This window comes from Anomaloglossus baeobatrachus, chromosome 6 (genome assembly GCF_048569485.1).
Source record: "Anomaloglossus baeobatrachus isolate aAnoBae1 chromosome 6, aAnoBae1.hap1, whole genome shotgun sequence".
Taxonomy (NCBI): Eukaryota; Metazoa; Chordata; class Amphibia; order Anura; family Aromobatidae; genus Anomaloglossus; species Anomaloglossus baeobatrachus.
Genome location: NC_134358.1, coordinates 565,956,110 through 565,980,102, shown reverse-complemented (window position 1 = coordinate 565,980,102; position 23,993 = coordinate 565,956,110). Strand labels below are relative to the sequence as shown.

Here is a 23,993-nt window from a genome sequence, read left to right as displayed (position 1 = left end):
ATGTACTTGGAGATCCCATCTCTCGGACGCCCCTTCACCCTTGGGATGTTGTACGATTCTCGGGAAGAAAAACTCATTCCAGGTAATGCTATAAGCAAACATTGTGGTTTTTTCCCTCCCCAGTTATCATAAACAGGGTTTTTACATGACAGACGTGGCAGTATTTATTTAGGATTTGCAATAACCTTTTGATCGGTGGTGCGCCGAGTGTATGACCCTTTGACTCTTACAACGATGAAGTTTGTGAATAGGGCCATACGATGGTTCACGGAACAGACACTTCACTCAGAAACTGTGAAGGGACCACGATGCGAGGTCAATGTGAAGATCTGAGGTTGTGGGTTGTAGTAATCACCTAGGCAGGTTCGTGATGCAATTATTTTTATTCTTCCCTCCATGGTCTTACAGCAACTCCTGGAAGATGGCCAAAACAAGATGCTCCCGGTCCACGAGATCCTATACCGGGACCGGTAGTTTAACAGCCTCTGTACAAGGCGATATCCACTATCTCCCAACTTTAGATTGACCCACAGCTTTTGTATCTCCCGTTGGTATGGTCCTCAGTCACAGTCTATGCTCCTCTAGACAATGAATACCACGACCTTAGCATGCATGTCCAGTTCTAGCTAACAACCCCCCATCGCCTCATCAGTGTCCCAAGTACCCCAAGCCATCCCCTGGGTTTGAGCCCAGCCCTCAGGAAACATCTCCCCCATGCTAATTGTGCATTGGTTTAGATATTTTCCTGAGGCTAAAGGCCCAGTCACACTAAACAACTTACCAGCGATCCCAACAACGATACAACCTGGCAGGGATCGCTGGAGCGTCGCTACACGGGTTGCTGGTGAGCTGTCACACAGGCAGATCTTACCAGCAACCAGTGAGCAGCCCCCAGCCAGCAGCGACGCGTGGAAGCGATGCTGCGCTCGGTAACTAAGGTAAATATCGGGTAACCAACCCGATATTTACCTTGGTTACCAGCGCGCACCGCTTAGCGCTGGCTCCCTGCACTCCTAGCCACAGTACACATTGGGTTAATTACCCAATGTGTACTCTGCTACGTGTGCAGGCAGCAGGAGCCGGCTTCTGCGGACGCTGGTAACCACGGTAAACATCGAGTAACCAAGAAGCCCTTACCTTGGTTACCCGATATTTACCTTCGTTACCAGCATCCGGCGCTCTCACGCTGCCAGTGCCGGCTCCCTGTTCCCTGCACTCCTAGCCACAGTACACATTGGGTTAATTACCCGATGTGTACTGTGGCTACGTGTACAGGGAGCAGGGAGCCGGCACTGGCAGCTGAGAGCTGCGGACGCTGGTAACGAAGGTAAATATCGGGTAACCAAGGAAAGGGCTTCTTGGTTACCCGATATTTACATTGGTTACCAGTGTCCGCAGAAGCCGGCTCCCTGCACATTCAGTTGTTGCGCTCTCGCTGTCACACACAGCGATGTGCGCTTCACAGCGGGAGAGCAACAACTAAAAAATGGCCCAGGACATTCAGCAACAACCGGCGACCTCACAGCAGGGGCCAGGTTGTTGCTGGATGTCACACACAGCGACATCGCTAGCAACATCGCTGCTACGTCACAAAAGTTGTTCCTTAGCAGCGATGTTGCTAGCGACGTTGCTTAGTGTGACGGGGCCTTAAGCCCCACACATGGGACTGCATGTGAGACCCCCTGTGGTGATGGCTCCACTGGATCTACTATCACCATCCACATAATGGGACTAGAGGCTGGGAGAACAATGGCTTGAGGCCCCTGTGACACTAACAAGAGTAATGGAATGATTGCTTTACTATAATTACCAATCTCATGCCTGGCCTTCTGTGTATATAAGATCCAGCCCGCATGGTTCTGCCTCTTGGCCCCGGGTCTGGATGAGCATGGTATGTGTACGTGTGAACGGTGTCTCCCACGGCGCTACTCCCGATTCATTAACTTTTTTTGTGCACCTTAAACGGAGGAGCAAGACAATATCTAATAAAACACAATAAAAATCGACCTAACCAGCAATCCGTGTTGGAAAACATCTTCATCACTTAAAGCCATAGACTCCACTCTTGTGATGCCGAGCACTACTCTAGTGGAGGAGATCTCCAGGAAAGTCGAACAAGCCAGGGGTCAGAAGCCGGGAGATCACGTCAGTAGCAGAGGGAGAGAGAAAAGCTGAAGTTAGTGTGCGAGCCGAGAGTCAGTAAACCAGGAAGATATGAAAAGTACCACGAAGAGAGCGGAGCCAGGGTCAGAGTACAAGCCAAGGTCGCTAGCCAAGAGGACAAGTCAGGTACATGGGAGAGTGGAAACGAGGGTCAGGAACAAGCCGAAGGTCCGGGAGGCAAGGAGTCAAGACAAAGTGGGGGAGGAGACGGGACGGGGTACGAGGAACTAGGAAGCGGGATAAGATCAGGTCAGTCATTTACGGGAACCAGAGACGTGCACTCCAAAACAGGAACTATCACTGGTGGTGTTCCGGGTGGACTGGCTACCGGATAAAGCAAGCCGTACACCGAAATGAGGCTTCAAAGAACAGACCCCTCCCATACCACACAGGGCTTATACTGGGAACAACAAAGTCACTGGAAGAAAATATGAGGCCTAGTAGGAGAACAGAGCACCGCTAATCAGAATCATGACAACTCTACATTCATTGGTCCCATAGTCTTTAGTCTGCAGCCAGCTCTTCATAGCCAGCACTGTCTATGTAATAGTGGGCCCAAAGGTTCAGACCCCACTGCACAGAAAGTGATGCGCCTCTCTAGCAATATGGATCAATTTCTGAAATCACAACACAAAGGTTGCTATAAAAACAACCAAAAGACAAGGTATTGGCCCAAAATTATTTTATTATTTATATTCAGTTATTTAAAAAAACATATATCCAAAACAAAAATATATCAGAAAAAATATGTAGCACGTGCTAAAATACACAAATAGGGGGATAGCTCAACGTCCACAGTTCAGAGTATCAAAATTCAAAAAAAAATCCACTAAAAACAAATACATAGCATAAAATATTTTTTTTTTCACAAGACAATATAATTAGTCTGGGGAGCATAAAAAATAATATGTAAGAAAATAGACAATTTATTAAGTAAAAAAATAATTATATAAAAATAAATTATGCCATAGTAATTTCCAATAAATAATTTGATAAAGTGTGATAAATATAAAATAGTGAAAGGTGTTAAAAAAATATATACTATTCGAGTGAAAAAAAAATAATTTAATAATATATAGATATATAAATATAATTACAAAGCGCCTCAGTACTATATATATTAGAAAAACTCACTACTCGCAATATGTGCAAAAACAATATTTTATATAACTATAACAGCGGCAACAGTTAAATAAATAAACCAGACAAATATCAAAATTGAATAAAGTGTCTGGTGTCTCCTCAAAGTCCTTACCCTATCCAACACTTAGATAACCAGCATTGGTGTGAACCTGATAAAAAAAGTGCCTAGTGCATTTAAATCTTGCTCCTTATCAGCCAGACAAATAAGGCCACTAATTTAAGCTAATGCAAACAGGTTTAAATAGATTTAAATAGATTTATATAGTTAAAATACTACTTACTGATCACAAACTGTGCTTTGTATATCCCCCACGCGCTCCTACGTACGTTTCGCTCTTATCGTCATCAGGTACGTTCTCTTTTTTTTTTGCGTTTGTGTTTTTTTTTGCCCAAACAGTTACATTTTTAGTATTATCTATAAGAGAATTGTGTATTTAATGGATCAATTTCTGGTATGGAAAAATCTTTAATCCCTACTCAGGCACACATAAGGTACAATGGGTAATAGATATTAGTCCTGCACAAGGGACCAATGTATATGACAGAGAGGAGAGCGACTACAAAGAGCGCCTAGCTCTCTGGAGAACCCTGCAGCTACATAAATCACAAGGACTGCCCAATGATTTTAGTGGAAGGGGTGTATTATTATTATTTATTATTATTATTTATTATTATAGCGCCATTTATTCCATGGCGCTTTACAAGTGAAAGGGTATACGTACAACAATCATTAACAGTACATAACAGACTGGTACAGGAGGAGAGAGGACCCTGCCCGCGAGGGCTCACAGTCTACAGGGAATGGGTGATGGTACAATAGGTGAGGACAGAGCTGGTTGCGCAGTGGTCTGCTGGACTGAGGGCTATTGCAGGTTGTAGGCTTGTTGGAAGAGGTGGCTCTTGAGGTTCCTCTTGAAGCTTTCCACGGTAGTGGAGAGTCTGATGTGCTGAGGTAGAGCGTTCCAGAGTATGGGGGAGGCACGGGAGAAATCTTGTGTGCGATTGTGGGAAGAGGAGATAAGAGAGGAGTAGAGAAGGAGATCTTGTGAGGATCTGAGGTTGCGTGCAGGTAGGTACCGGGAGACTAGGTCACAGATGTAGGGAGGAGACAGGTTGTGGATGGCTTTGTATGTCATGGTTAATGTTTTGAACTGGAGTCGTTGGGTGATGGGAAGCCAGTGAAGGGATTGGCAGAGTGGCGAGGCTGGGGAGTAGCGAGGGGAGAGGTGGATTAAGCGGGCCGCAGAGTTTAGGATAGATTGGAGGGGTGCAAGAGTGTTGGAAGGGAGGCCAGAGAGCAGGAGGTTGCAGTAGTCGAGGCGGGGGATGATGAGGGCATGCACTAATGTTTTTGCTGATTCTTGGTTAAGGAAAGCACGGATTTGGGAGATATTTTTGAGTTGTAGTCTGCATGAGGTGAAGAGGGCTTGGATGTGTGGCTTGAAGGATAGAGCAGAGTCGAGGGTCACTCCAAGGCAACGAGCTTGTGAGACTGGGGAGAGTGAGCAGCCATCGAGTTTGATGGAAAGGCTTGTTGGAGGAGATGAGTGAGGAGGAGGAGGAGGAGGAGGAGGAAAGACAATGAACTCTGTTTTGTCCATGTTAAGCTTTAGGAATCGCGCAGAGAAGAAGGATGAAATAGCAGACAGACATTGTGGGATTCTGGTTAGTAGAGAGGTGATGTCAGGTCCAGAGAGGTAGATCTGTGTGTCATCGGCATAGAGATGATACTGGAAGCCGTAGGACTCAATGAGCTGTCCCAGGCCGAAGGTGTAGATGGAGAACAGCAGGGGTCCAAGAACTGAGCCTTGGGGGACACCGACAGATAGGGGGCGAGATGAGGAAGTGGTGTGAGAATGGGAGACGCTAAAAGTTCGGTCGGTTAGGTATGAGGATATCCAAGATAGGGCCAAGTCTGTGATGCCCAGAGATGAGAAAATTTGTAGTAGGAGGGAATGGTCTACTGTGTCGAAGGCAGAGGACAGGTCCAGGAGGAGGAGGACAGAGTAGTGTAGAGGGTAGAGGACAGGTCCAGGAGGAGGAGGATAGAGTAGTGTAGAGGGTAGAAGACAGGTCCAGGAGGAGGAGGACAGAGTAGTGTAGAGGGTAGAGGACAGGTCCAGGAGGAGGAGGATAGAGTAGTGTCGCTTGGCTTTGGCGGTTAGTAGGTCGTTAGTGACTTTAGTTAGGGCAGTTTCAGTAGAATGATGCGGTCGGAAGCCAGATTGTAGCTGGTCAAAGAGAGAGCAGGAGGAGAGGTATGAGCACAGTTCAAGATGGACATGCTGTTCTAGTAGTTTTGAGGCATAGGGGAGAAGGGATATGGGGCGATAGTTTGACACAGAGGATGGGTCAAGGGAGGGCTGATTCCTTTTCTCCGGTGATAGCGCTGCAGAGAAATTAAGCACCATTTTGACAAATTCCCCCACCAGGTAGTTTATTGTTAAGGGTCCGAGGTGCAGAGTTGTTTTTTTTTTATAGTAATGATCCGATAATCCTTATAACAGTTCGTCTCTCCCCTCAGTGATACATAATTGTCATTGTGTTTTTATTTTCAGGCTTCAGTCTGTGGAACAGAGAGGATCTGACCAAGAATATTTCCATAGAGTCGGAATGTAACACATTTTTCGAAGTGTTGACGTGTGACACATTTTCTGATAAGTCGTCTGCTCTGAACATCTCAGGAGGATTAAAAATCAGTTTGTGGTCTGGCATGGTTGCTCTCGAAGGATCTGGAGCATACCTTACAGAAACCAAGGAATCAAAACAACATGTCAGGGGGCGTGGCCTGCTTGCTAATGGCACCGGTCACCTAGCTGCTGAGCTCCAGCCACCTCGACTCCTAACCGGCTCACTGCGGCTCACCAGTGGCACCAATCTCTCTGCACACGGGGGGAAAGTGCTGCGGAGGTACCCAGGAACGTGGCATGCCAAGGGGAAAGTCCCAGAAGAAGCCGTCCCCGGCGAAAGTTACAGACTTCTTCTCCAGCACGGGACGAGGGAAAATGGCAGCAGCATCCTCCTCCACAGCTTCCTCACGCTCATCCAGGAGGGGATCCACAGCAGGCCCAGACTTGGACACAGACGCTGCAGATATACCGCTTACCAAAGGTACCATGCAGAAACTGCTCAGTGCCCTCCGCTCATCACTGCAGCAGGATTGGAAAGATATGGTGGCTGAGCTGAGGGGAGATATCACTGCCATAGGCAGTCGCACAGCACACATTGAAACTAAAATGCAGGAGCTGACAAAGTCACACAATAGCCTCACTGATGCTAATGCAGCACTGGAGGAACAAGTGCAAAAGCTCCATACCAAGGTCTTGGATTTAGAGGACAGGTCCCGCAGAAACAACATAAGAATCAGAGGAATTCCAGAGGCCATACCAGACAAGGGGCTGCAGAGCTTTCTAGGCTCCTTGCTGCAGGAGCTGCTCCCAGACCTGTCTGCAACTGATTTCCTGGTGGACAGAATACACAGAGTCCCTAAGCCTAAATCCCTCAGTGCTGATGCCCCCCGGGACACTTTGGCTCGCCTGCACTTTTACAAGACCAAAGAAGCCCTGCTGCGAGCCCTGAGAAGGAGGCCGCCTCTGTCTGAGCAATTCCGGCACCTGTCCATTTTTCCGGATCTGTCTGCAGGAACCCTGGCAAAAAGGAGGGAATTTGCCCCTTATACCAAAATTCTCAGGGATGAAGCTATATCCTATAGATGGGGTTTCCCTGTAAAGATCCTGCTTTTCCGTGCAGGAAACACCCACGTCTGCCATTCCCCACAACAGTTGGCAAAGCTCCTATCCTCATGGAACATGGCAAATCTCCCGGCCAGATCTCCAAGAGCCACAGGATCATCCCAAAGGGATAAAGTGAATGAAGATTGGTCCGTCGCGTGAGTTATGTGATATGTCTGAGTCGCGGCTGAGACTTAGTTGCTACTTTTAAGGTCCGCTGGTTCTGTTCAACCAGGACCCTGAGCCCCCATGGCGGTACATTTCCACCATACCGCAGGCCCCCTTTTTGGGCTTTTTTCTATGTGGACTGATGCTCCCTACATCAGTAATGTTAGTGATGTTAATGTTGTCAGTGTTACCTCTTTCCTGCCTAACCTTCCTTTCTCCCCCATCAGCTCTAGGCAAGAGACTTTTTTTCATGTACAATGGTACTGAACTGTATGTCTATAAATGTTAGGGGCCTGAACTCGCCGGCCAAGAGATCCATGTTTTGGCGGGAAGTGGTTAAATCCAAATGTGACGTGATTTGTGGTCAAGAGTCTCATCTCCTCCAGGGGGACTCGCACAGGTTAAATAATGCTAAATTTCCTTTCATACTGCTGGCTTGTGGGAAAAAAAAAAAGGCTGGAGTATTCATTTGTGTAAAAAATACTGTTGCGTTCACACTACATTCCCAACATTTAGACCCTGAAGGTAGATACGCCATTATTAATTGCTCCATAAATGGCTCTAAGTATACTATTGCAACCCTTTACGCCCCCAACTCTGGTCAGATCAGCTTTCTGCGGAGGTTTCTTTCCAAGCTTTCATCCGTTACAGAGGGTAAGCAAATAATCTGCGGGGATTTTAACATGTTAATGTCCAGCACTCTGGATTGCTCCAATACTGCTGTAAAGAGGAAGGAAATGAGCACAATAATTTCAGAAAGGCATCTCCATGATATATGGAGATACCAACATGCAAATGAGAGGGACTACACATTCTTCTCACCTCGGTTCACCTCATACAGCAGATTGGACTACTTTCTGGTTGAAAGCTCACTTATTTTGGATTGCTCAGATTCAAAAATTGGACTTATAGCTTGGTCGGACCATGCCCCCATATACCTGACAGTCCAGGAGCAAAGCCGCACGCCCGTTTTTACCCGGTGGCGCATGAATGACTCCCTCCTAGCCTGTAGACAAATCTCTGAGGAGTTGCAGGCCGACCTTGCAGAGTTTTTTAAATTTAATGACAACAAGGAGGTGACAGAGGAAACGCTATGGTCTGCACACAAGGCCTTTATTAGGGGGTCATTCATCAAAATTGCCACTAGGGAGAAACGGAGGCGTCAGGCAACTTCCAAAGCTCTACTGTCCCACATAGCGCTTTTAGAAGCCCACAATAAATCTGCCCCAAACATGTCAACATCTGACGAACTCAGGAAACTAAGAACACAGCTCCGCAAATTGCTGATGGTAGACTATGAGAAAAATTTAAGATCCCTCAAACAGCGGTACTATATGATGGGTGACAGGGCGGGTGCCTTACTAGCCAGGAGGGTTAAAAAACGAGAAATGCAAAACAAAATTGAATACCTCGTGACGGGTTCTAATGCCACAATACGCAACCCAACGGAAATAGCCAATGCATTCGCTGATTTTTATCAGTCTCTCTACAACCTTAAAAATGACCCCACTGCCCCAAAGCCTACCCAATCGGCAATTAATTCCTTCTTAAACAATATTAATCTTCCTCGGTTATCTACAGTACATCTAGAGCAACTAAATTCCCCTTTCTCCCTGGAAGAGGTTCGCCAGGCGGTGATCACAGCCAAAAGAAATTCAGCTCCAGGCCCAGACGGCCTCACTAACTCCTATTATAGGCAATTCACAGAAACCCTGTCTCCTTTCCTCCTGAGACTTTTCTCCTCTTGGCGAGCCACAGCAGATATTTGACCAAATAATCTAGAGGCCATTATAACTACCCTGCCAAAGCCAGGAAAACCCCCTACATCACCAGGAAACTTCAGGCCAATATCCCTCCTAAACTGCGACTTAAAATTGTACGCCAAAATAATCTCAGCTAGAATACATAAAGTCCTTCCATCACTGATTTCCCCGGATCAAGTGGGGTTTGTGGCGGGGAGGCAGGCGAAAGATGGGACGAGACGTATGCTGGACCTGATTGCGGTGGCTGAGGGGAGGAAAATCCCCAGTGTATTCCTGTCCTTGGACGCAGAGAAGGCGTTTGACAGGGTGCACTGGGGATATCTGAAATCTGTACTGGCCAAGTTTGGATTTGAAGGCCCCATACTTACCGCCATAATGGCACTATACTCTAACCCTAACGCCAAAGTTCTGGCATCCGGATTTATATCTCGGAGTTTTGAATTATCCAATGGGACACGCCAGGGGTGTCCGCTCTCCCCTATCATCTATGCCCTTGCTATAGAGCCTCTGGCGCAGACTATCCGTGAATGCCCTCGGATCTCGGGGATTCGAGTGGGGAGTACAAACCATGTGATCAGTCTATATGCGGATGATGTGATTTTATCCTGCACTAATGTAGAGGTGTCCCTAAAACACGTAATGGAGATCCTGTCCTCCTTCGCTCAAGTCTCGTATTACAAGCTTAATATTACCAAGTCCTTAATTTTTCCGCTCTTCCTGCCCGCCTCAACTAGAGCCACTCTTTCTCATCTTTACCCTTTCAAATGGGAAGACGAGGGTATCCCCTACCTGGGTATTATACTGGCCCCGCTACACTCCGTGATCCGGAAAAATCTGCTGACCCTGCACACCTCACTGGATAGAGAACTTACTCGCCTTTCTCTTCTCCCGCTCTCTTGGGTGGCGAGAATACAGACCTTTAAAATGATCTGCCTCCCAAAAATTATCTACTTACTTCGGTGCCTGCCCCTAACAATTCCGCAACGGTATCTCACCAAAATTCATTCGCTAATGAGTAAATTTATATGGGCTGGGAAAAAACCTAGAATAGCCCTGAGATGCATGCATGCCCCGTTAAGTGGTGGAGGAATGGGTATTCCTAATATTCTAACATACCACAGAGCCGCTATCCTGGAACCGGCTCGAGATTGGTGGAGGAATGATTCAGACTTAAGATGGTTACAGATTGAGTACACCTGGGCACAGGTCCACTCCCCTAAACAATTCATAGACTCCCTGCTCCTAACCCCTTCGTCCCCCGGCGATCTTCTACCCACCACAGCAGCTCTAAAGAAAGCTTGGTCCTTGTGGAGCAAGCCAGTGTCACATGCTTTAGGTCCCAGCATTCCCCTTAGATCGCTAGAAGCCTTCATTCCAAACTTGAATCTTGCCGCCTGGACACGTGGAGGTCCAATCACCCTAGCAGATCTCTATAGAGAAGGTGTCCTACTCCCGTACTCAGAAATGTGTGATAAATTTAACCTTCCCCGACACAGTCTATTCCAGTTTTTTCAAATACGTCACTTTCTTCAGTCCGCTCCTCATCTCCCGGCTCCCACGACAGCTGACCACGCCTCAATTAAAAAATTCTTTCAAAATAGCAAAATCAAAGGCCTTTCATATATCCATAATATGCTAAACTCCCCACAACCGGACAAACAATTGCCGTATATGCTCAAATGGGAAAAAGATCTAGCTTCTCCGCTTCCGCCGCAAGAATGGTTCGCGGCCTCAAAATGGATCCACAAGTTCTCTTCTTGTCTCAATCATATAGAGCAATTAAAAAAGGTTCATCTGAGGTGGTACAACTCCCCTACTAAACTGGCTTCTTTTTCCCCACATGTGTCACCACTGTGCTGGAGGGGCTGCAACCACAGGGGCACCTTATGTCATATGTGGTGGTTTTGCCCTAAGTTATCTAACTTCTGGCAGGAGGTGTTCAATCTAATCCATGAGGTTACTAGTCTCCGCCTTTCTCCAAACCCAACCTTAGCGGTGCTACACATTGGCTTAGATGGGATCCCGGATCTTTTAAAAAACATCATTTCTCACATTCTCATAGCTGGCAGGTACTGTGTGGCATACAAGTGGAGGTCGGTGAGCCCCCCTACAAAAAGAGATCTAATTGAGAGGATCAACCTACACTGGCTATACGAAACCAACTTGGCCCCCAACCTAGAGAAGAGAACGGTGAGACTTAAACAATGGCACCCGTGGGCCACTTCCCTTTATGCAACGGCCCTCCCCCAGATACCGACACCTACACCATAAATAAATTGATTATGCCTAAGAATGTCTTGTAGAGCTGCTTCCCCCTCCCCCTCTCTTTCCCCCCTCCCTCCCTGCTCCTATGTTCAGGTTGTTGTTGTAAGGGGTATTTAATGTCCCAGATTGATATTCTGATAATGGCTCGAGGCTATTCCACCTCTTGCTACTCAATGCTCCTGTTCTTGATGTTGTTGTATGAGAAGTTGTATTTTTCTGAAAACTCAATAAAAACCTTTATGATAAAAAAAAAAAAACAACATGTCAGTATCACACTGAAGTACAAGAGAACCACCAAGTTCGCACAACTCAATATGGACCATCTCTCCAAACAGAACATCACCTACCATGAAGCATTTGAGAAAGGGATAGTCACTCATGTGGTCACTGGCATTTTATATGGAGCCCAGGCATTTTTTGTATTTAACCAAGAAATTACCAACTCTGAAAAACCTAAAGAGGTTGAAGGAATGCTTAAAAAAATGGCTTTGAATATAGCAAACTTTGTAGGAGTATCAAAGAATAAAGAGACAGAAAAAAACAATAAGTTCAACTGCACATTTTATGGGGATTTTGCTTTGGAGAAGAAACCAGTGACTTACGAGGAAGCTGTGCAAGTCTATGGGAGCCTTCCGAAATTAATTGGAGAGGATGGGGAAAATGCTGTGCCTCTGAGGGTCTGGCTGTTTCCCTTGAAAAATATGGATGACAAAGCTGCCCACTTAGTGCGAGAGATTAGTGATCACTTGGTTATCATGGCAGAGAATATAATGCAGCACATGTCAGAAGTTGTCATGGAGTGTAACGACCTGATGAAACATCCGGCGGCCATAACTTTTCCAACTCTTCATAACAAGATCAGCCAGTTCAAAACACTTTTTGAAGGTTTTCGGATGATGTTCCAGAATCAGATGGCCAAAGTTCTGTCCTCTGTACGTTGTGGGAACATGAGAGAGTCCAAACTGGAGGACGTTCTCTCCGGGAAAGAAAAATCTCCATTCAGGGATCAGAACATCAAGGAATTTCTGAGTAGAAGTCGGGAGGAGATGGATGTCAGTTGTTCATCATTAAAGCACCTGACCGGTTTCAGGGTTGTGTCAGAGCAAAGTTTGCTGATAAAGGCAATTCTTGACCCAGACTTTGACCCCACAATTTGTTTAAACTTCTCCTTTTGTCTTCTGAGGACTTGTACCTCTCACACTTAAAATTGTGGCTTCAAAGAGAAACATGGGATCTTGAGGATGTCTTCATGGATGGTGAATCCAAACAATGGTTTGAAAAAGATGGGATAGTGAAGGAAATCAGAGAACTTGTGAGGGCGTTCACCGCATTAGCTACAGAACCTACAGCCTCAGAAAATACTCAGTGTCTCGTCACTTCTGTTGCATGTAGTGCTGCTCCTGGAGTCACTATACAATATTACCAGAGTGGAGAGCTGGTGACCACAAAGTGTCTGCCTCCCGGAAAGCCCAATGTTCCTCTGATTACTGGAAGAACCTCCGACACAATGGAGATTGTGCTTCAACCGGCGGATTATGGAAGAGAATCCATTGAAGGTTATAAAGTGGAGTATAAATGTACAGACGAGCAGGAATGGGTCAATGTAACCACAAGCAGCAATGACAACGCACTGACACTGTCAGGACTAAAGAAAAACTTTTCCTACGACATCCGATATTCAGCCGTGTGTAGGACCGGCCTCAGAGCTGTCAGTGATGTTACCAGGCCTACATTCACTGGTAACAAATGGTATTGGCCAAGGACAGAAATCGTAAAAAAAGTATTTAAAGTAATTGAAATAATTGTAGGAATATTATTGGTACTGATGACTGTTAAAAACATTAAAATTAATACATCTAGTTATCAAATATTTTATAGTAGGACATATGTTCACAGTTCTGTTTATGTTGGAGGGCATAGTTTATTAATAAAGTTCTTATAAGGAATAAACATTAAAATATCCATATTGAATATACATAAGTACTGACATGGAAGGATATATATAAATCTTCTGGAAGCTTCTAGTGGTTATGTCATATGGAACTGTGTTCAGTTAAAACACCCTATATGGACTGGACAGTTGTCATATAACACACGATGGAGGGGGCTACGGAGGCTCCTGCACGTCGTCAGAATGCTTACAGGCTGCAAGATGAACACATGCTGTCCAGCCTAGGGTAAATCACCCCTGCTTGCCATTCAGAATCCAAGGAGAGATGGATGAAGATTTTCTATTGATCAGTATGGACTAAATGAACTCTTTTCCGTAAGCTAATGAAGTATATTATTTTTCCTTTCTGTAACTGAACCCTGGCAACCATTTTTAAATAGATAAAATACATTTATTTTTTACATTTTTGAAGTCCTTTCTTTCATGCGCTTTTACGTATTTGAAGAAAAATATATTTAAGAGTATATTTTTTAACATTTGGCGAGCTCAGTCATTCGTGTTTTTTCATTTTTGTACTTCTTCCTTCACTTTGCATAAGGGGGGACAGACAGAGACATATGCCTCCTGCAAAGTGATAGGGAATCGACAATTTATAAAAATCACGCAGAACCTAGGAAATACGTATAAGTCAAGTTGCATGAATGTTTTTTGAACTTTAAAGACTTTATAAAGCCTCAGAAGTTAACTTTTGACGTATTTTTGAGCAAGAAAGATAAAGTCAGTCCATAAGAAGTATTGGATGTGCTGAGCAAGGTGAATCAAGTCTTAGAGGATCATCCATCAGATCATCTGATCATTTCAGGTAAGAAAATGGATTTTATCTCTTCATATGTTAAGCAAAGTAAACTTCAGTTCACTTATTCAGATATTTCTAATGTGGAGGAGGTTTGGTTACGCTTTTATGAGGAGTGTGAACTTGAGAATTCACGTATAGAATGTGCAAGGTCTTTTAATAGAGAGAAACAGAAAATCAGAAATGTCTGTCATTTAGTCTATGATTTTCACAAGTTAATCGTAGAAAAATGTAAAAATGGTGGAAATAGACAACCTGAATTGTCAGGAGAGTCAGTGATAGAGAAATCCAAAGACTGCTTAGAACCTGGAATGTCAGTCAGTGATATGGTGAATTTAGACTGTAATTTTGCAAATCAGAATCTTGACAATGGCGGCAGACATGTGCTGTGTATTCAAGGTGACTTTCAGAATACTGGGAAAGAAGCAGGAAATGACGTAGAGAAGCCAGAAGGGGGAGGAGCCAGAGTGGGACACGTGCAAAGAGAACATGGCGATGATCAGTTTAAAACAATAGAACAGACTAAGTTAGGAATTAAACTTAGAAAGAATCTATTGGACATATGCAAATTAATTCCCGCATATAATCCTAAAATACATGTTTGCAGAAATTCAGAGATATTTGAAAGTTCCGTTGAGAAGTTAAATTTAACCAATAGTGAGACAAATCAGTTATTCCGTATGTGGATACCTCAGCATTTCTTTAGACAATTGGCATTAAAAAAGTCTTCTGACAATGAGACATTTGATTGTTCAAATGATAACGATATCATAAGGCTGAAAAATCTCATCTTCTGTGCAAGGAATGAATCTGAACCAAATTATGAGATGTTGAAGGAATTACAAATTGAACAGAATGAGAGTATGTTCTCATTTATGTCCGTTTTTGAACGTTTGTATAGGGCGGTGATTCCAAATGTCAGATTGGATGGAATGATACATTTATTCATCAAGAAATTTAATTTCCTTGATAATGCAGCTTGTGTGGTGGCATTAAGTAAAAAGTCCCTATTCGAATGTACGACATTTATCGATTTTGTTAGAAATCGCCAAAGTCAATCAAAACAGAAATTAATTAATTCTGAAAAACCAACACGAAAAAGGGAGAGATTCTGTAAAAAAACAACAGTGTCTCCCAGATCCAGATATTTCTGTGACAGGATGTATGAAATTCGCAGGAAAATGCATACGTGTTACAAACCATACAATCCATCCCAATTATTATCATCTAAAAATCTTTTTCCACAGGAAAAACCTTTGTTTCCCTTGTCTCCAGTGAAGGGATTGGTCACTGGGATTGATGATCCCAGACAAATGATGAGTAAAAGCTTTGAAAGACAGAAACAGGTGTCTTGTGCAGATTCTTTCCCCGGGTTAGAATTTGATAGCCAGCAACAGCTGGGTGGTCTTTCAGAGAGAGACATTCTTTCTCATTTAAGAAAAAAACTTGAATTACAAAATAATTTCAGAGATTCCTACAAGTTGAAAATTAATCTAATAGATCGAATTTTAGAAGAAAAATTTAGGTTTGGTCTTCAGCTAAATAAAGTGGATTTCTGGGTAAATAAATTTTATTATTTGATAAATATGATTATTCATATACAGTGAATCTCTGCATATATATATATTAAAAGTAGTGATAGTAAATCAAGGTCATATTTTCATTTAGTAAAATGATAGTTTAATGTTATAAATTAATAATTTGATCTCTGTATATGAATAATAATATTTAAAATGTAATAATAAGAGAAAGTAACTGATTCTAAGTGTTTCATTTTTATCATAAATATGATAATAATTTTATTCTTTTATTTCCCTCAGAATTTATCAGTAAAGCAGATTGATGAAGTATTAACTTTTTATTTATACATTTGTTCTTGTCCTCAATCAGGTAACATATATCTTATTGTGTAAGGTTAATCGCGAAAGTATGATTAATAATAATTATTCTTTTCTCAGGTACCAATTGCCAGAGAACCATTACTTTAACGTTTCTTTTATGAATATATATATATCTTCCTTAGAGTTATTAGAAATGAAAAAAGGTTTTGGAGTGTAGTAAAACTGCTTGCTGTTTTGGAATGGTGTTCTTTGCACGTGACCAGAGCATGTGACTTTTGAATTACTAAAGCTAATACTAAATGTTTGTTCTATGGTCAAATGTACAGTATGTGACTATCAAAGGTACCTATTTTTTTAGGAGTATATGTAATAAATTTATTCGTATACTTCAAGAAGTTTTGAGATGCGCATAGAGAAATTAAAAATCAAAAACAGGGATTTGTGTCTGTCAGTTTCTATGTGGATATATGTTAAGGAACCATGACAGTCTTGTGTGCATAGATGTGTCTATGAATGATTGATTGTCTGAGCAGCTGCCGATGTCAAGTACTTGGCTAAGAGGTCTTTGAAGTTTCCAGAAGAAAAAAAAAAAGGGAAAAGTTCCACTTTTTGGAAGAAAAGATACTTCTTTCATCAATATATACAATTGTTTACTTCCTAGTAATACATTATTTTTATATGAATATGTTAACACAATAAGGATGAAATATTACTTATAGTTCCACATTTTCTTATATAGTAGGTTATTTAATAAATAATAGACAAATCAAATAAATTAAATTAGAGTAATAAAGATGGAAGATCGAGGTACATCTAGGTTTACCTTCCTATATTTACAAATAATATTTATATTATATTTTTAATCAATAATAATTTATAATGGGTATTATTGTGTTTTGATGGAATCATCCAGTCTTTCCTAAAATGTTATTTACTTTGGTTTATAATTTTACAAATGATCTAACTAAATAAGCTACATTGTTGCCTTTCATATTTATAATATGATACATGTTATAGGTACACATTATATTGTTTCATATTTTATATTATATTTTGGTTACATTCAACACATTGCCACCTATGGGTTTGGAAGGGTAATGCACCAATGACAAAAAAGGTTATTACATGAGAATACTATTGTCTATACCATCATGCAGTATTATTACATCATTCTAAGTATCAATTATATTAATACTTCTACGATAATAATAATGACATGGTATTATAGTATTAGAGTTATGATACGCTGTGACATTTATTAGTGATAGTTATTGCCATATTTGGTATCTAGATTAGGGAATGAAGTCTTCAATCAAGATTACAGAAGATAAAAAGACTTTATAATTTTCCTAAAGTTAAAAGGGATTCTGCAAAAAGGTCCAAAAGGTAACGTCTCAAATAAGACTGTGTTACATAAAAAATACACTTACCGCGTTTGCACCTCAGAAACACAGTGATCCTATGGTTCCAGGATGGACAATGACACATGGTCTGTGCATTAAGGCCTCACTACAGTTACTAAGAAGAGCAATGCCGTGTTAAAGTTAACCCCTGTCGTGCTGACCAAGAACGTCTTAACATCTGTTCCAGGATTTGACAACAGGCAGCGCGGAGGATAAAGGTGACTAATGTAAATTACACTGCACAGACATCAAAGACTGATGCTATTCTTCTACACTCATGAACTGTGGTTTATCAACATTGGCTATGGACTTTGTAATAAAGAATAAAGTTTATGGACTTGATCTAACGATAATAAACGCAATACGGGACTGTATTAAATTGGTAACCATTCATTTTTTATCAAAGGATTTATTTCTAAGAGACTGTGTTTATGCTGGATTACATCGGAGATAAGAAGACATCAACTCAGAGGACATTATATGGTGACCGGATTTGTTTTTGCATTTCTTTTTAGGTCTAGCGAAGTATAGTTATATATTTTTATATGATTGATCAGTCACGGCCTATCATAACATGAATCCACATTATTATATTATTGAACTTACAACATGAATAATGCAAATTAATTATTATTCATCATTATTATTGATATTAATCCATTATCGCCAAATAAGGAAAGAAGATTTGTTATTTTAATGATGTATTAATTAATTTTCGGGGTTAATTCACCCGCTTCAAGGGGGAATTGTTAAAAACATTAAAATTAATACATCTAGTTATCAAATATTTTAGAAGTCCCCATCTTTCCTCCCTCCCCATGTTGTTGTGTGGTTAAAGTGTAAGGCAGAGGAATTGTAACTGGATTGTCTCGGAGTATATTAATGTATGGAGCCCTCATGTGCGGGCAGTTGACAATTGTTCTCTTAAATTACCATGTATGATTTTGTATCTGCCGTGTTTTCAATAAAAAAACTAATTGGATTAAAAAAAATATATATATTTTATAGTAGGACATATATGTTCACAGTTCTGTTTATGTTGGAGGGCATAGTTTATTAATAAAGTTCTTATAAGGAATAAACATTAAAATATCCATATTGAATATACATAAGTACTGACATGGAAGGATATATATAAATCTTCTGGAAGCTTCTAGTGGTTATGTCATATGGAACTGTGTTCAGTTAAAACACCCTATATGGACTGGACAGTTGTCATATAACACACGATGGAGGGGGCTACGGAGGCTCCTGCACGTCGTCAGAATGCTTACAGGCTGCAAGATGAACACATGCTGTCCAGCCTAGGGTAAATCACCCCTGCTTGCCATTCAGAATCCAAGGAGAGATGGATGAAGATTTTCTATTGCTCAGTATGGACTAAATGAACTCTTTTCCGTAAGCTAATGAAGTATATTATTTTTCCTTTCTGTTACTGAACCCTGGCAACCATTTTTAAATAGATAAAATACATTTATTTTTTACATTTTTGAAGTCCTTTCTTTCATGCGCTTTTACGTATTTGAAGAAAAATATATTTAAGAGTATATTTTTTAACAATGACACAGTTGTTAGTAAAAAAAACCTAAATCATACATGTAATATATAGAAAGAAACCTATATATAAATTTGCGCTGAACCACAACAAAATGATTTTGGAAAAAACTATGTAATATATTTTATTTTATTTTGTTCTCCACTCATGTAATAAAACCAGGGGGTTACACTCAAACTCTAACATAAAATACCATAAATCAATGAAGCAGATGGGTATATAGGAATATATAGGTTTCTTTCTATATATTACATGTATGATTTAGTTATTTTCAGGCAATAAAAGGGTTTTTGCCTAAAAAATTAGCTGCAGAACCATTTGAAACAATGGGTTTTAGCGCTGATTTTCCGCTGTTGTCAGAGTTTATTAATGGAAGGGTCTGTCACTCAGAGTACACTTGGGCGAATCATCAAGATCCTCTGCTGGCAGCACCTGTGTAATCACCGACCAATATCGTCCCAGATGTACTCAATGGGAGACACATCCGGTGACTCTGCAACCTAGGGAGCAGGTTTAGGTTCTTGATGAAAAATGGCTCCTGGGACACATTGGAGAAATTGACGCACTACTGGTTCTGTGACCAAATCAATGAAATGCCGAGCTATTAGTGGTCTGAAGAATAAAGAGTGCTGGCTATCATACATTATGCCCACCACACCACAATCCCAGAAGTAGAACCATTGTGACGATCCCTCGTGAAGACCTCTTCATGGTGTTGCCCACATAGTCTTGTCAAATTTGAAGTATGTTGTGTAGTGATCCGTTCTGTACTGGAAGTGAAATTGGACGTCACACAACATCTAAAACAAACCCCCAGAAGGCAGATGTGCGACACTTGGCTACAAGACAGGCATCAAGGTAAAAGTGTCCATTGCCCCCACGCTTATCACGGTGCAGAGCAAGACCACAATGGAGACTAGAATGAAGGTGTGTTCTTTTCTGCAATGATTCTTGTATTTCTTTTTTTCTGGGACGCAACAATAACCGGAGATTTGTGTAGAGACCACATGGGCGACATCATGAAGAGATGTCCACAAGAGAACATGAAAGTTTAAGGAGCCGGTTTTCAACACAACCTCAGGATACATGTTGCTGTTGCTGTGAGCAGTCTGTGTAGCTCAAACCTGCTCCCATGGCTGCAGTGTTTCCAGACCTGTCTCCCATGGCTGCAGTGTTTCCAGACCTGTCTCCCATGGCTGCAGCGTCTCCAGACTTGTCTCCCATGGCTGCAGCATCTCTGGACTTGTCTTCCATTGCTTCAGCATCTTCAGACTTGTCTCCCATGGCTGTAGCATCTTCAGACTTTTCTCCCATTGCTGCAGCATCTCCGGATTCATCTCCATCGAGCACGTCATTGATCGGTGATTACACAGGAGCTGGCAGCAGTGGATCTTGATGATTTTCCCAACTTCATTCAGTGGCAGAACCTTCCTCAGACAACCGTTAAAGGAGTTGTTCGACCAAAAAATGTTGAGTTTATCTGTGCTGTATTGTCATATAAAACACCCCTACATTGTTATTTTTTGTTTTCTGACTTTTGTTCCTCTTGAATTATCCCTTTATTCTCTGCAGCTCTTTGTTTACATTCAGCTCAAGCAAACATGATAACTTCCTGTGCTAAACCTGACAGTCACAGCTGGCACCGCCCGGCCTCAGTGTCCAGCCCCGCCCCAGTCTCCAGCCCCGCCCGAGTGTCCAGCCCCGCCCCAGTGTCCAGCCCCGCCCCAGTGTCCAGCCCCGCCCCAGTGTCCAGCCCCGCCCCAGTGTCCAGCCTCGCCCCAGTGTCCAGCCTCGCCCCCTGCACACACATTTCCTGTCAGTATTCTGCCCCAGCACTGACCTGTTATTACTACAGCATTGGAAATAACAGCCCCACATCAGGCTCTGCACCCGCCACCACATCGGGCTCTGCACTCCCCACACACATCGGGCTCTGCACTCCCCACCACATCGGGCTCTGCACACCACACACACATAGGGCTCTGCACTCCACACATACATAGGGCTCTGCACTCCCCACCACATCGGGCTCTGCACCACACACACACACACACACACACACACACACACACACACACACACAGGGCTCTGCACCACACACACACATATGGCTCTGCACCACACACACATCGGGCTCTGCACTCACCACATCGGGCTCTGCACCACACACACATCAGGCCCTGCACTCCCCCCACATCAGAATCTGCACTCCCCCCACATCGGGCTCTGCACTCCCCACCACTTGGGGCTCTGCGCCCCATACCACATCGGGCTCTGCACTCCCTACCACATGGGGCTCTGCTCCCCATACCACATGGGGCTCTGCTCCCCATACCACATCGGGCTCTGCACCCCCGACACCACATTGGGCTCTGCACCCCACACACACACATAGGGCTCTGCGCCCCACACCACATCGGGCTCTGCACACCACACACACATCGGGCTCTGCACGACACACCACATAAGGCTCTGCAACCCTCCCCCCTCCCACACACACACACACACACACACGGCGCTCTGCACCGACCCCCCCACCATCCTTCTGTACCGAACCCTACTCCCATAGGTAACACATGTAGGCTACATTCACATGACCGTTCCGTTTTAGCAGTCCGCAAAAAAAGGTCCATTTTTTTCACAGATGCATCCGTGTGCCTTCCGTTTTTTTTGCGGACTGCAAAAAACGGAAGCAGCAAGAAAGATAAATAGATGAGTAGATATAGAGACAGAGAGATAGAGGGATGAATGAATAGAGGGATAGATAGATAGATAGAGGGATAGATAGCTAATAGATGAGAAAGACCTATATAATGTCCCATTCCCCTGCATATTCTAAGCTGGCACCCTTTAGTGACTTTCATGTGGCACTAAGGGGTGCTTAGCCTTGTAGTTAGCCAAAAAATAAATAAATAAATAAAAAAAAAACCGACATGGGGTCACCCCATCTTTTGTAGCCAGCTAGGGTAAAGCAGACGGCTGCAACCTGCAAACCACAGCTGGCAGCTTCATCTTGGCTGGTAAACAAAAACAGAGGGCACCCCACGGTGTTATTTTAAATTAAATAAATAATTTAAAATAAAAAACATGGTTTCCCCCCAAAAATTGGATCACCAGCCAAGGTAAAGCGGACAGTTGTTGTCTGGTATTCTCAGACTAGGGAGGTCCACTGTTATTGGACACTCCCCAGCCTAAAAATAGCAGGCCACAGCCGCCCCAGAAGTGGTGCATCCATTAGATGTGCCAATCCTGGCGCTTCGCCCCAGCTCATCCAGTGCCCTGGTGCGGTGGCAAACGGGGTAATATATGGGGTTGATGCCAGATGTGTAATGACAACTGACATCAGGCCCTGGGGTTCGTGATGTCACGCGTCTATCAGATACCCGACATTACAAACCCAGTCAGTAATTAAAAAAAAAAATATACAACAAAAAAATTTTTATTTGAAAAAACACTACCCAAAACATTCCCTCTTTCACCAATTTATTGAAAAGAACAATCAAATCCGGGTCCGGCATAATCCAATAAGGGGGTCCCACGATGCCATCCATATCCATATCCATACCATAGTCACTGTCCCAGTCAATGAAGAACAGAATGTTCCCCATTGGCTGGGAGAGCAATGCAGTGACCTGAGCTAACATCAATGGGTCAGCCCAGGTCACTGCAGGGCATGACAAGTGCTGCTGTCAGGAGGTTAGATGAGATCATTACCTGCGGTGACGATCTCCTGCTACCTGACGTCACCGCTGTCACTGACTTCCATTGTCTGCCGCGTTCTCAGCAGTATCGCGGGAGCCCGTGACGTCACCGCTAGTGACAGTCTCGGGCCGCCTGCGAGACTTGATGTGAGAACGCGGCGGGCATAGAAGTCAGTGACAGCGGTGACGTCAGCAGAGCAGGAGATCGTCACCGCAGGTAATGATCTCATCTAAGTTCCTGACAGCAGCGCTCGTCATCCCTGCAGATGCACACACTGCAGTATGAAAAGCTGCTGATACTGCAGTGCGGGTAGCCGCGGGGCTGGAGCGGGACACAGACTGCACGGGCACTCCTGCGATCCTGAGCAGGGGGCCCGGTGCTGGCGGTGACAACGTGGGCAGTTGCCGCTAGGCCCCTCCCCCAGGTCACAGACCCCACAGCAGTGCCGGGGGAGGTTGCGTGGAGAGTACGGGTGCGGGGGAATATGTGGGAGGGTGCAGGGAAGGGGGGTGGGGACTCCACGCACTGTACAGCCCAGCAGGGCGGCAACATGCTGTTCCCAGATTAGCATGTCAACATGGTCCTGCCCATGTTGACATGAAATGACCGGAAGCAGCAAAATCGTGGCAGGAGCGGTCACATGACCACTCTGAGCCGGGGGAGAGGGGCTGACAGCAGGGCAGGTAAGTGGTCTCTATCTACTTACCTGCCCCAATGTAGCCCAATAGGGTAATAATAAAAAAAAAGTCAAAATAAGCCGGATAACCCCTTTAATTTATCCCTTGGCATACTATCAATTAGGTTAAGTGTGTGTATTTCTGCAATGTCTATCGAACCTGTGATTTTCTTATTTTCACAACATCTTGTTCCTGTTGCAATTTCAATGTTGAGGAGTGCATATATATATATATATATATATATATGAGAGAGAGAGAGTTTTCAGTATACATGAGTGCTACCTCTTTGAAAAGTAAGATTTTAATCAATATCTCATTGAATACAAGAACAATTTCCTAAATTTTGACAAGACTTAAATTCATAGAACATTTTTTTAACCCATAACATCAAAATAAGGCTAATTGAACTTTCATTAAAAAAATCTTAAGTTATACTCAAATTAGTGGAAGTAAAAATGAATACGCCCCCACAAACTACCACATTTAGTGATTTGTATGACCTCCATGATTTTTAAGGACGCAGCAAGTCTTCGAGGCCTGGAATGAACAAATTGGCGACATATTGCAACATCTGTAACTTTTCCATTCTTCAATAATGATACACTGGATACTGGATGGAGAATGATGACAACTTCTTCAGAAGTTCCCATAGGTTTTCAGTTGGGCTCAGATCAGGAGACACTCGGCCCCTGAATCACAGTTGCCCTGTTCTTCTGCAGAATGTAACAATGGCCTTAGATGTGAGATTTGTATCATTGTCATGTTGGAGAAGAGCTCGTCTACCAAGAGCCGGAGTGATGGCGGCATGTTCTCTGTCACAACAGAGCAGAACATCTGA

The 23,993-nt window shown here is 43.2% G+C and overlaps 1 protein-coding gene across 1 annotated transcript; it reads left to right on the top strand.

Moving 5' to 3' along the window:
• On the top strand, positions 1–23,993 carry LOC142243987 (stonustoxin subunit alpha-like). The gene is given in 5 exon segments (XM_075316171.1): positions 1–82; positions 5,865–6,087; positions 11,502–12,400; positions 12,403–12,972; positions 23,875–23,993. Coding segments are annotated over 5 exon segments (1,893 nt in total).